We start from the raw sequence: 12,828 nt of genomic DNA, 5'->3' as shown, positions 1-12,828 counted from the left end.
CGTCTCTCCTCCCCTTCCGCACCGGCGGGGCTGCTGGGCCGGGCCGAGTCGGGCCAGGCCGGTTCTTCCCCCGCCCCCTCGCGCTGCACGCCGGGCGGACATGGCAGCCGCCCGCCCCCACCACAGCAGCCCTGCCGCAGCCCGCGGGCAGCCAGCCGGCCCCGGGCCCCGAGCCTGAGCGGCCGCCGGCGGCGCCCGCCCCTCCCCACGCCCCGCTCGCCGCCGCCGCCCGCGATGGAGAAGAGCTCCAGCTGCGAGAGCCTGGGCTCCAGGCCGGCTGCAGCCCGCCAGCCCAGCGTGGACTCGCTCTCCAGGTACCCCGGCTCCCCCGCCAGCCGCCGCCCGCGGGAGCGGGGCCGGGCCCTGGCTTTGGAGCTGCCGCCCGCGGGGCCTGCGTGGCCCCGCGAAGGAAGCCGCCCCCCCCCCTCCCGGGGTTGTCTCTGGGGGAGTCTTTGCTGAGCAAACCCTGTAATGATCCCCCTCTCCCCCGCTAGATGACAGGCAGGGGGCTGGCTGGGGATATTCCGCCCCTGCTTCGCTTGTGGGCGCCCGGTCTCCAGCGGTCACATCCCTGCACCGGGGGCTGCTTCATTTGGGCTGAAGTTTCTTGGGAGGTGGGGGTGGAAATCAGGTTTCTGGGTACGTTGGTGATCTGGGGTGGTCCCCCGTAAACAGCCCTTAAGGGAGGGTTTGCGTCCAGTGATTGATGGGTCTTAAAAAAACCAACCACCTCAAATAAACCCTCTGCCAACAAAGCAAAGTAACAGTGGATAAAAGCGATGGAACTGGTGCAAGTTTTTACCCAGCAGGGGAAAAGGGATTGAGGTCCCATGTAGGGCAGGGCTCCGTGATTTGACATTTGTCCTTGGAGGTGGGTTGAAGCATTCGGCCTGGATTGATGGCTCACACTGAAGCTTGAAATTGAGGATCAGGCATAGCACATATATTTTTAATGTAGTGATTTGCAGTTGAATCTGTGTTGATTTAAAAAAAAATGGACAAAGAAAAAGAAAATCCCCTCGTAACTAGTTGGAAAACTTCCAATTTTTTGTGATTGCTTGATGTTTTGTAAAGACTTTTTGAAAATGCGTAATTTTCACTTGTTTTAAAACATAACTTTTGTTTGAAAATCAGTAAGACCTCTACGAATATTGTGTAATTATACGATTCAGCACTTAAAAATCTGTGTGGTTAATCCATTGGATCCCATAAGAAGTGATTGTGTATGTTTTTGTGTTTACAAAATTGCACTCATATTGTATAGTTCTCAGTAATGATGCTTCTGGGATATGTTGATAGCGGTGTTTGACCATTCATATTGTAGCAGTTCCTAACTTTTGAGTACTTGACTTTGTATCCTTAATAATTTGCTTGCAGTGTTGTAGCCGTGTTGGTCCCAGGATATTAGTGAGGCAAGGTGGGTGAGGTAATATCTTTTATTGGATCAACTTCACTGGAACTTCATTCCATCTTTTATTGGAAGTTGGTCCAATAAAAGATATTACCTCACCCACCTTGTCTCTGTAACAACTTTAATAATCTTTTATTATTGTTTCTGTATAATTTCCTAGGTTTTCAAAAAAGCAAGTAGAAAAAAACAGAATTTCTATCATGTGGCATCATATTTACACTTATAGGGATCATCAGCAAGGTTGGAACCTTTAGATTCTCCCACAAGGACCCCTTCCACTTGAACTAACTGAGTTACTGATAGAACTAGTAGGTTGTCATCCTCTATTGTGGACCAGCACTAAAAGGGAGTGGGACACTTTGCCAGTGGGTTTTACAGATGTTTGCTGACATCAGAGGAATGGTGAGACTCAGGAATCTTGGGTGCCATTCCAGGCTCTGGAGGGGAGCGTAAGTCTCTTCTTGCTGGAGTCTCCAGTCCACCCAATCTTGTTTCCCAGCCATTTCCAGTTCCCTCCTCCCAGGTCCTCATTTGCTCTCTCTTCCCCACCCTGGCTTGAAGTCAACCCCCTTGCTGAATCACAGAGCTTCCCCCTCCCCTCTGGCTCCTTGTCAAATTAGTCTCTCCTCTTCCCTACTGGTTCTCAGTCCCCTTGCCCAGCCAGTCCCAGTTCTCCAGCTCCTCATCTAATCTCATTTCCTGCCTCCCCCCAGCTCCCAGTGTACCCCTTAGTTTTTCTTCTTGGATCCCAGTCACCCAACTCCCAGTTTCTCTCCATACCCTGCCAGCCTCCAGTGCCAGTTTTGGGCTCCCTGTCTCACTTTACACCCCTTTCCCCTCCCACAGGTCCAGCTCTTGTCCCCTCTTCATTAAAATCAAGACGCTTTCTCCTCCACGCTGATCATTGAGGGTATATCTACACTTTTGAGCTGAGAGTTTGATTTCCACCTTAAGGAGGCATTCCAGCCCTAGGTCTGGTGAATTAGATGAAGATTTCTAACCATCAGAGGAGTGAAGTTCTGGAACACACTCCCAAGGGGAGCAGTGGGGGCAAAAAAACCTAACTTTTTTCAAGACTGAGCTTGTTAAGTTTATGGAGAGGATGGGATAACATGACTGCCTACAATGGCATGAAGCTCAGGTGTGGCTGCTAGCAGCAAATCTAATGGTTGGTGATGGGATGCTAGATGGGGAGGGCTCTGAGTTACTACAGCAAATTCTTTCTCTGTTGTCTGGCTGATAGGTCTTGCCCACATGCTCAGTATATGGCATGGCAGTTTATGGGGATGGTGTGGGAGTACAGTGTACTGTGCAGGTGCCATAATTAGTTTTATAAATCTGGCTTTCTTATTTAATAGTAATAATCCCTTTCAGAATACAGATACAATTCAATCAAAATTCACAACTCTTACCTATGAAAACACGAAAACTTGTTGGGTTATAGGAGCATGAATATCCATTTTAAATTAAATTAGAAAAACTGGAAAGGTGAAAGATGACCTGACAGACATGATGCATTTATACCCCACCCTGACATAATTTTATCGTACAGCTTTCTTAGATCTGATTGCGAAGTTAGGTCAGTTGTGTAAGCCTGTAAGTACATAAGATGTGTTTCTGGAAACACATGTGCATACCCTAGAACTCACATAAGTAAAGGTACTTGAACGAGAAAGTGCTATCAGGATGATACTGTAGTCTTTTGGGAGTTAGTTTTTCCTTTGTAGTGAAGTATGTGGGATATGTCAGCAATGGTATTTGACGTTCTATGTACTTTAAAATGGAAGGATGGTCTAGTGCAGGGGTGGGCAAACTTTTTGGGCCGAGGGCCACATCTGGGTGGGGAAATTATATGAAGGGCTGGGGCAGAGGGTTGGGGTGCGGGAGGGAGTGCGGGGTGTGGGAGGGAGTGCGGTGTGCAGGAACGGGCTCAGGGCAAGGGATTGGGGCAGAGGAGGGGTGTGGGGTGTATGAGGAGGCTCAGGGAGGGGGGTTGGGGTGCAGGAAGGGTGCGGGGTGCGGCATGGGGCTTGGCAGGGGGTTGGGGTGCAGGAGGGATGTGGCAGGGGGCTCAGGGAAGAGGGTTGGGGTGCAGGAGGGGTGCGGCAGGGGACTCAGGGCAGGGGGTTGGGGTGCAGGAGAGGTATGGGGTGCGGCAGGGGACTCAGGGAAGGGAATTGGGGTGAAGGAGGGCGTCGGGTGCAGGCAGGGAGCTTAGGGCAGGGAGTTGGGGTGCAGGAGGGGTTTGGGCTCCGGCCCGGTGCCGCTTACCTAAAGCGGCTCTGGGGTGGCAGCGGCACGTACCGGGGCCAGGGCAGGCTCTCTGCCTGCCTGCCCTGGCCCCATGCTGCGCTGCTTCGGGAAGAGGCCGGAACCACGTCCCCACGTGGCGCCTGGGGGCACAGGGCTCTGTGCCCTGCCCTTGCCACGCCTCCAGGTACCTCCCCCGAAGTGCCCATTGGCCGCAGTTCCCGGTTCCCGGCCAATGAGAGCTGTGGGGGGCGGTGCCTGGAGCCAAGGGCAATGTAGGGAGCCCTCTGCCCCCTTCCCCCTTATTTTCTAAAAATGGGGATATTAAAACTTCGTATCTCACAGGGGGGTTTGTAGGATAAATGCATTAAAGATTGTGAAGTGCTTTGATATCTACTAATGAAAAGCACCTTGTAAGAGCTAGGTGATATTATTATTAATAGAACCTGTTATGTGTGCATTTCATGCAGCTTTTACTCCAGTGAGTAACCTGCAGAAATAACTCTTCATGGGGATAAACAAAATCTGTTGCCTATTTTCTACCACAACCTAGAAGAACATTTAAGAACCAGTTTGCTTTCTGTTGCACGCAGAAGGCGATGACGAGCATGGCCATAAAAATTTATTCCCTTTTGCAGTGTGTGAGGTTGAATCTTTGTCAACAGCACAGATAAGGAGTTAGTGATTTTTCTCTTTGTTATGGAGGAGTCTTTCTCCTGTGTCTTCTCCCATGATGATATGTCACTGAATTTGGCTGCAAAGTGTGGGCCATTAATGGTGATTTGAAATCTTGATGGCTCCCATTAGCCAGGACAAGTGACTGTAGATGGCTCTGTTTTGCTTGTAAGTCTTCCTGTATAAGTGTGTGCTGGCAAGTGGGTAATGAAGTCTTACAGTGACGTGATCAGGTCACCTGAACTGGAATCCATCTCTAACCTGGTGCTTTTCCATTTAGAAGGAGGGGTGGGGACTCAGAGAGGGACAAAGAATTCCCACCTTGTGCAAAAGATATATAAGCAGGTGGAACAGAACCAAGGGGGCTGCAATCATGAGAAATCCCCTAGCTACCACCTGGAACAAGGGTTGTACCAGGGGAAAGGATTGTTCCCAGACTAGGAAGGCATTCAGTCTGTGATAGAAGCTTATTGAAACATCTCTGAGGGTGAGGTTTTCATTTGTAATCACTTTCTTACAGTAGGTTTAGACTGGCATGTTTTATTTTATTTTGCTTGGTAATTCGCTTTGTTCTGTCTGTTATTACTTGGAACCACTTAAATTCTACTTTTTGTATTTAATAAAATCACTTTTTACTTATTAATTAACCCAGAGTATGTATTAATACTTGTGGGGGCGTGGGGTGGCAAACAGCCGTGCATATCTCTCTATTGGTGTTATAGAGGGCGAGCAATTTATGAGTTTACCCTGTATAAGCTGTGTACAGGGTAAAATGGATTTAGGGTTTGGACCCCATTGGGAACTGGGCATCTGGGTGTTGGAGACAGGAGCACTTCTTAAGCTGTTTTCAGTTAAGCCTGCAGCTTTCAGGGGACGTAGTTCAGACCTGGGTCTGGGTTTGCAGCAGGCTAGTGGGTCTGGCTCAAACCAGGCAGGGCACTGAAGTCCTAAGCTGGCAGGGAAAGCGGGCTCGGGGTAGTCAAAGCACATCAGTTGGCAGTTCCCAAAGGGGTTTCTGTGACCCAACCCGTCACAATCACACAGTATTTTTAAAAGGTATTTGGAATAGATCTCCAGCTCTGGGTTCTGTTGTTGTGCCAGATGGATGGGGGTGAGACTAGCAACTAGTGGGGGGAAGGAAGTGTTCAACTATCTCCCACCAAAGAGCATTCACGTGCCTTGGGGAATCATACCAGCTAGCAACCTCCACCAATTCCTTTATTCTAGAGCTCTGTATCTACAGAGTTCAAGTTATTCTTTGCCTTGCTTCTGAGAATTGATACTTTAAATTCTTAGCTCTTTCATTCTGGTGGTTCTGCTTTCTTTTCATGTCGATCTGTTTTACTACTACTTCATGTAAGCTAGCTTAACTGCAAAAGGAAATAACTTTAGAACTCAGAACATCTCATTTTTGTGGATGTTGTCTTGAACTGTAAAGACTGGATAGTTTGCATTTAGCCTTTTTAAAAAAATCCTGATTCCTTCTATAAGTCCATTTTGTTGTAATGAAAGGCCTTTGAGGCACAGTCCAAAAATGTTGGATGGCCTACCACAGGTGGAAAGATTTATTGCTCACTCAAGAACCCTAGTCATTTTAATGGTGAGGAAATGTATATATCTGCTGCGAAAGTTAGGTCTCATGCTCCCTGCAGTGTCTTAGCTCACCACGGAATGTCTTCACGGCCCTGGAATCTGTAGTTTACAGTGACCTTGTATCTGAAGTTTTGACTTCAGAATTTCTTGATGACTTTAACTCAGAAATAAACAGAATTTGGCTTAACCATTGTTAAAACAAACTGTTTCTAAAATTAAGAGAGAAAGCCCTACTCTTCCTCCCCTAGCCTCCTTCTAGTCTGGGTCCAGCATTCACTCTCACCCCCTGTAGTTACTGTCCTTTGTTCCAGTTTCTTTCAGGTATCGTTGGGGGTGGAGAGGCTATCTCCTTAGCCAGCTGAGGACCAAATGGAGGGGTCTCTCAGGGGTTTAAACAGACTTTATCTTGTGGGTGGAGACCCCCTCCTCTCTCCTATGCAAAGTCCAGCTCCAAGATGGAGTTTTGGAGTCACATGGGCGAGTCACATGTCCATGCATGACGCAGTTTTTACAGGCAGCAGCCATTGTCCACGTGCTATGTTGAACGTCCTCATGTAGACTTCTTATATGGATTGGAGCCTTCCAAGATCCATTGTGTGTTAAGTGCTTCTTGACTGGACACTTAAGTTGCAAATTCCTTTCTAAAGAAGCTGACCAAATGCTTTACTAAGGCTACTTAAAAATCAAGCAAGTACACAGCCAATATTCATAACTTTGAATACAAAAATGATACATGCATAGAAATAGGATTAATAGATTTAGTAGATCGTAACTTTTACAGAGAAAGGTTATATGGCATATGTAGCATAAAATATATTCCAGTTATGTCATATATATATTCATAAGTATATTTCCATAAAGCCTTATGGGGTGCACTGTCACATAACAATTAATATTCTAACCCTATTTTATGAAGAATACAAATAGTTCTAACAGCTGTACTTTAGCTCAGGGGTTCCTAAAGTGGGGATTGCAACCTCTGGAGAGTCACAATCATTCTCCCTTTTCTTCCCTTTCTTAAAATAATTATACTACTTACTCTTATGGTTGCATTGATAACTTTGATAACATGAATTGAGCATAAACAGATGCAGTGATGCCTGCCTTAATCTGCAGACTGGCTGAAACAATAGTTGTAAATGGTGTTAAGGGCCCCGTTCATCTTGATTATGGCCCTGTGGACACCTACTCTGACGGCAACTTAAGGTCCTATTTCAAGCATTCTTCTCCGAGGACGAGGCTGACATTGGAAGGAGATGAATTTGTAATCCCTTGGGGGCTTTCTCTCTGAATTTTAGACACCAAAACCACATTGCTGCCAGATGTGTCACATTGGTGGATTGAGTTGCCTTGTGATGACTCATTGAAGTTACAATTCGAAATTGAAGATTTTTTTGCCGGTTTTGGTGGTCAGTGAAGCACAAATATCCATCACTTTTTTCATAGGCTGTGAGAATGCTTCTTCCTTTTGATTCCTCATATATATGTGAGGCAGGATTTTCAAGAATGCGTGCCATTAGAAATAAATACAGTCGGTGGCTGAGTGTTGAGAATGAGCTACTTTTGTGTCTGAGAGACTTCACTCTGTGTCTAGAACCAGTTAACAACTCCAGACAGGCGCCTCCATTCTTATTAATCATTAATGTTAATATGTGAAAGACAAATTATTACACTTAATTGAAACAAATATATTTGGGTTCAAATTTGTACACCTGTACATTTTTGTGTATGTTGCTAACATAATGAATGGATTATAAAGTCTTATAATTCGTTTGTATCATAGGGAAAGTCCATTATCAGGGGCTGAGGATTTGGGGAGGGAACTGTGAAAATACTGGTAGCCTAAAAGGGGGTGACAGTTTTGAAAAGTTTGGGAATCACTGACACTCATACAGTTGACACTCATCTGTTTCTTTAGTTCTTGTATTATAATTAGCATGGGGAGAGAGAATCTCTGCCCTTGAGAGCTTGGGGCTAGCTTTTTAAAGATATTTTTGCAGATGTGCCAGCTAGGTGCCTAGTGGGTTTTTCAGAGGTGCCTAGGTGCCTGACTGCCATTGATTTAGACACCGAACCACCTTTAAAAATGTGGCCCTTGGAGTCTAAATAGACAAGGTAGACAGAGGGTGGGAAGAGGAAACAGTGTCACACAGAGATGAAGTGACTTGCCCAAGGACACACAGCTAGTTAGGGGTAAAGGTAGGATTGGAATGCCGGTCCCTGACTCCCAGTCCTATTTGCTTAACTGTGCTGCCTTCTTTAGAGATGGATGCTTGTGTTTTGTTTAATAATATGTTTGCTTGACAATTTTCTTAACTACAGATGATTTACAATTAAAAAAATAATTATCCAGCCTTCTTATACTTCAGAATTACCTTTTTTATTGTCAAACTACATAATTTGCTGCTACTTCCTGGCCCTATAGACCCTTGGCTGCTCTCACAATTCGCCTCAGCATTGTGTTGTTAAGGGCATATTTTGCCCACTGATGGTAATTCATAAGAAGAACTCTTGGGTTTTGGTTAACATTATCCCTCCATCTTCTGTTTAGTCAGACACAAGGCTGGACACCATAAGGGTGTCTGTGGTCCATCATCTCAAGTATATGTCCTGCTCACAGAAGTAGTTGCTTACATCATTTCCTCCCTTTAAATTATTGTCCTGTTAGCTGTGCTCCTTTAATTAAGTATAACTTTTACTTCTGCTGTTTTCTTATCATTGTCCTTCTTTTCTAATTCATTTATAGCTTCTGTACAAAGACAGGTTTCAGAGTAACAGCCGTGTTAGTCTGTATTCGCAAAAAGAAAAGGAGTACTTGTGGCACCTTAGAGACTAACCAATTTATTTGAGCATGAGCTTTCGTGAGCTACATATAAGACTTATATATAAAGTCTGCTGCAGTTTCCACGGTATGCATCTGATGAAGTGAGCTGTAGCTCACGAAAGCTCATGCTCAAATAAATTGGTTAGTCTCTAAGGTGCCACAAGTACTCCTTTTCTTTTTGTACAAAGACAGGAACTGATTCTGAAAAATAAGGAAAAGCCGAACACACACTCTCAGCCTAATCAACAGGATCTGTAAGCTCCTGGCTTCTCCTTCATGATCCTTTTTCTCTTGACCTACTTTCCTGCTATTGTTTGTTCAGTGCTTATAGTGTGTCTGGTGCTGTATAAAGAGACATGAAAAAGATTTTGTGGTGGTGATGTGTAGTAAGCTGAACATAAGTGCCCAGTGCAACACTCTGGCCAAAAGAGCTAATGTAGTACTTGGATTGATAAATAGGAAAATCTCAAGTAGGAGTAGGTGGTTTAGGAAGAGCACAAGAAGTGAGAGGGGAAGTGGGAATAAATGAAATGAGGAATCCTATTAGCTGTTTCACTCCCAATAAACAGTAGTGTATTTTAAGACAGTTAAAAGTGAAGGGTGGATCTGTTTTTAACTGCTGTAATGATCACTACACTTCTGCAAGCGTTGGTTTAAAAAATTCAACAAGACCCAGAAAAAAATTCAGTGGAATTTTTGATGTTCATGTTTCTCCTTTTGTCTACTGTCTCTATTTTCTTTTGACAGATAGTTTTTAGTTATCTAGCCATGTAATGGTGGGACTTTCTCCTACCTTTCTCTAGTCTTTTACACTCCATTAATTCTTTTCCATTCCTTTCCAACCTCCCACCTACCTTATGGAGCAAAAGAGCTAGTGGTTCTCTAATCCACCCCCCCAGATGCAGTAAATAACATTTGAAGTGCTGTTCTAATCAATAAAGTGACTATGTAAAAATGTCACCATTTTACAGATCTCTGTATACTGAGTCATCTGTTGACTTTGATGAGAAAAATAAATCCTCATTCCTTTTTATACTTGTTAGTCCTGTAGAGCCAACACAGCTGAGAGAGGGGGAGCTGGATTCTACTCCATCTTGTGGCTCATAAACAGACTTCTTTATTGTGTTTTAGTCAGTTACACCTGTGCAAACCAATTGAAGACAAATAGAGGTTCCCCAGGTGGTGTTGAGCACATAAGTTAAAGCCAATGTGCTCAACAGATGTAATTGAACTCTTCTTACTAGAGATGATTTGCGAGATAGAAAGAACCTTGCTTGACCCTCATGTTGTGTTAGCCGGGTTGACAGTTGAAGAAATGCAAACAAACCCAAAGGTCATCTTTTTATTTGTAAACTGAACACATTTGATCCAGAACTTCTGCAATGTCTTTTTAACAAAGTCACTCTTCAGAGTAAGCTGAGATTTGAAATTCAGGCTCTCCTTATAATTGAAAACAGGAGTCCCACAGCTTTATTGAGAAGGAAGGATCTCAGCTCCTTGGACAGCTGTTGTGTCCCCCATTACTGGGAGCACCTTACATCAATGTATAGAAGCTCAAAGGCCCCAATCCTCAAAGGTATTTAGGTTCTTCACTTCCATTGACTTCAGTGCAAGGTAGGAACCTAAATACCTCTGTGGATTTGGGCCACCGTAACTATGTAAGTATAAGCTTTATTGGAGATGTATCCCCAGAGCACCTCACTAACCTCTGAAAGTCATGGCCCAGCATGCAATGGGCTGTGTAAAACCTCAGAAGAATTTTCTGAGGAGGGAGCCCCACGATGGGAGGGGCAGGCAGTCTCTTCTGTGGTTGTTCCAAAGCCCCAATCAGGAATTTGGAGGGGATGTCCCCAGAACAGTGTGATGCTGGATGAGCCCTTCATGGGAGGGGGAAAATGTAGTAGTTTCCTGCTGGATGCCATAACTTATGAGCTAATATCTGCTGTCAAGCAGCTGATCAGCTGTGACCCATTACTTATGTGATTACATCAGAATGGCCATATTGGGTCAGACCAAAGGTCCATCTAGCCCAGTATCCTGTCTTCCGACAGTGGCCACTGCCAGTTGTGTCAGAGGGAATGAACAGAACAGGTAATCAAGTGATCCATCCCGTTTTGCCTATTCCCACCTTCAGGCTAGGGACAGCATTAGCAACATCAATATAGCTTCTGGTGATCTGATGGGGGCAGGATCATAACCATCTTCTCCCTTGGTTGTGATAGGACAGTTACACTCCAGTGCAGTAGGTGGATGTATTTCTAGGTTAATATGTTCTGATTCCAGACCGTGACTCCAAGTGGTCTCAAGCAAGGAAAACCCTTGCTACATTGCTAAAGAAGTTACCTCCACTCAGCAGAAGAGGTGCCCTGGCCTTAGATTTTTTTCTCTCCTCTTTTAGGCGGGGAAGAACTATTTAAGTACCTTTATTTTTCTTATTTAGGTAGCTCAGGAAAAATGAGTAGTTATTTTCTTTAGCAGAATAAATGCTTTTCTGGGTGGGGCAAACATGACTTCCATTATTTATGGATGCAACAGCCTTAACTGTTAGGCGAGCAATCTTGCAAGATTATCCCCAGTATATAGATGTGACAATTGATATATGGAGAGGTTGGGGACTCACCTTTTCAAAAGCGTTTACTCATTTTGGATGTCTCCATTTTTGGGTGCCCACCTTGAGAGAGACAGAACCAAATTTTCCAAACACCATTTAGACACCTTCAGAAGTGGCCAGTATGTCGAGTGCTAAACTCTTTTGAAATCCTGACCATGCATCACAATGGGAGCTGCTGGCTGCTGAGCTCTTTTTAAAAAATCTTTATTTAGGTACCTCTGGGAGTTGGGCTTTTTTAGAAATCTGGTCTCAGTTGTGGGTGCTGAACACTTGGAAATCTGGACTATGGGGTCTGATTTTCAGAAATGCTGAGCACCCACATCTTCAGTAGATATTGATTTACCGAGGGACACGTAACAGTTCAGTGGCTGACCTGGGATTAGAAAGTAGGCTTCTGATCCCTATTCCAGGCTTCATCTGCAGTCAGAGCACACTGCATCTCAACATCTGACTGCTAGAGAATATCTAGGTATCCTGTTGGAGGATTTCTACCAGATAATAGGTGACTCTCCAAATGGGGGTGTATTTACGTGCTGTATTCAAAAGTACATTTTCTTCTTTCTTTTAATTAATCCCAGTCTGGAATTACAAATGTCAATGATTAGTCATTTGCTGGTATTTTTAGTTACTAACTTTTTAATGAAAGATAAACAGCATGTTTGACAGGGCAAGTTATTTTCTTACGCGAGTGTTTAAAACTAGAGAAAGGAATGCAACAGGATAAGGACTGAGTTATGGTAGGTATATAGACTTACTGTTAAATCGGTGTGTACAGCGTCTAGCATAATAGGGTCCTGTTCCATGACTGGAACTCCTAGGTAATACTGCGCTACAAATAAGAAGTTATTTTATCTGTTCAACCTATTTGGACGATCTTCCTTTGGTTTCCTACCAACAAGTACAAAGTCTTCTGGTCTTTTTCTTGATCCAGTTCATGCAAGTTTTGTTGCCCTAATTATTACTTGGTAAAGATTTAAGATCATCGGTTAGTTTCAGTTTCTAATTTTTTTTTTTCCCTTGCATGCACTGGGCTGTTCTAACGTGTTGACTAATAAGGTCCCCTAATAAACTGTTCTCTGGGGAATCACTAGAATACATCAGCATTTTGGCCATGGCTTCATCCCTATCCCTGCTCTTCAGAGAAACCTGTGCAAAATAGTACAATCTCTCTCTCTCTTTTTTTTTTTAAATAGGCTGTGTTTGTTTTCTTGACTCTGAAATACTACCTCCACTTTCTTTTCCCAAGGGGAACCTTGATTCAGAGTTCAGTACTGCCCTCTGCTGCGTTGCATCTTTGGAAAGCACCGAGTACTTATAGATTTTCTCACCCTTACAGTACCTTCCCCCCACCATCTTTTAGCAATGGCCCGCTGTGTGAGACAGGACTGAACTGAGTAAACTCTTAGCAGGCAGTGTTGTCTGAGTTGACAGTAACGTACGAGGACTGTAATTTGGGTTACATAC

The 12,828-nt window shown here is 44.5% G+C and overlaps 1 protein-coding gene across 6 annotated transcripts in view; it reads left to right on the top strand.

The window, feature by feature from the left end:
* The first annotated feature begins 234 nt into the window (after positions 1-234).
* The window catches only part of MTMR2 (myotubularin related protein 2), a 78,193-nt gene continuing 65,599 nt past the window's right edge, over positions 235-12,828 (top strand). For all 6 annotated transcript variants that reach the window (XM_077805545.1, XM_077805537.1, XM_077805551.1 and 3 more), the window contains exon 1: positions 235-314. In XM_077805545.1, the coding sequence (XP_077661671.1) occupies positions 235-314 (80 nt within the window). The remainder of the gene's footprint in view (positions 315-12,828) is intronic.

The sequence above is a fragment of the Eretmochelys imbricata genome, chromosome 1 (assembly GCF_965152235.1).
Source record: "Eretmochelys imbricata isolate rEreImb1 chromosome 1, rEreImb1.hap1, whole genome shotgun sequence".
Classification (NCBI taxonomy): Eukaryota; Metazoa; Chordata; order Testudines; family Cheloniidae; genus Eretmochelys; species Eretmochelys imbricata.
Note: the sequence above shows the minus strand (reverse complement) of the source record. Positions and strands in the feature narration are given on the sequence as shown.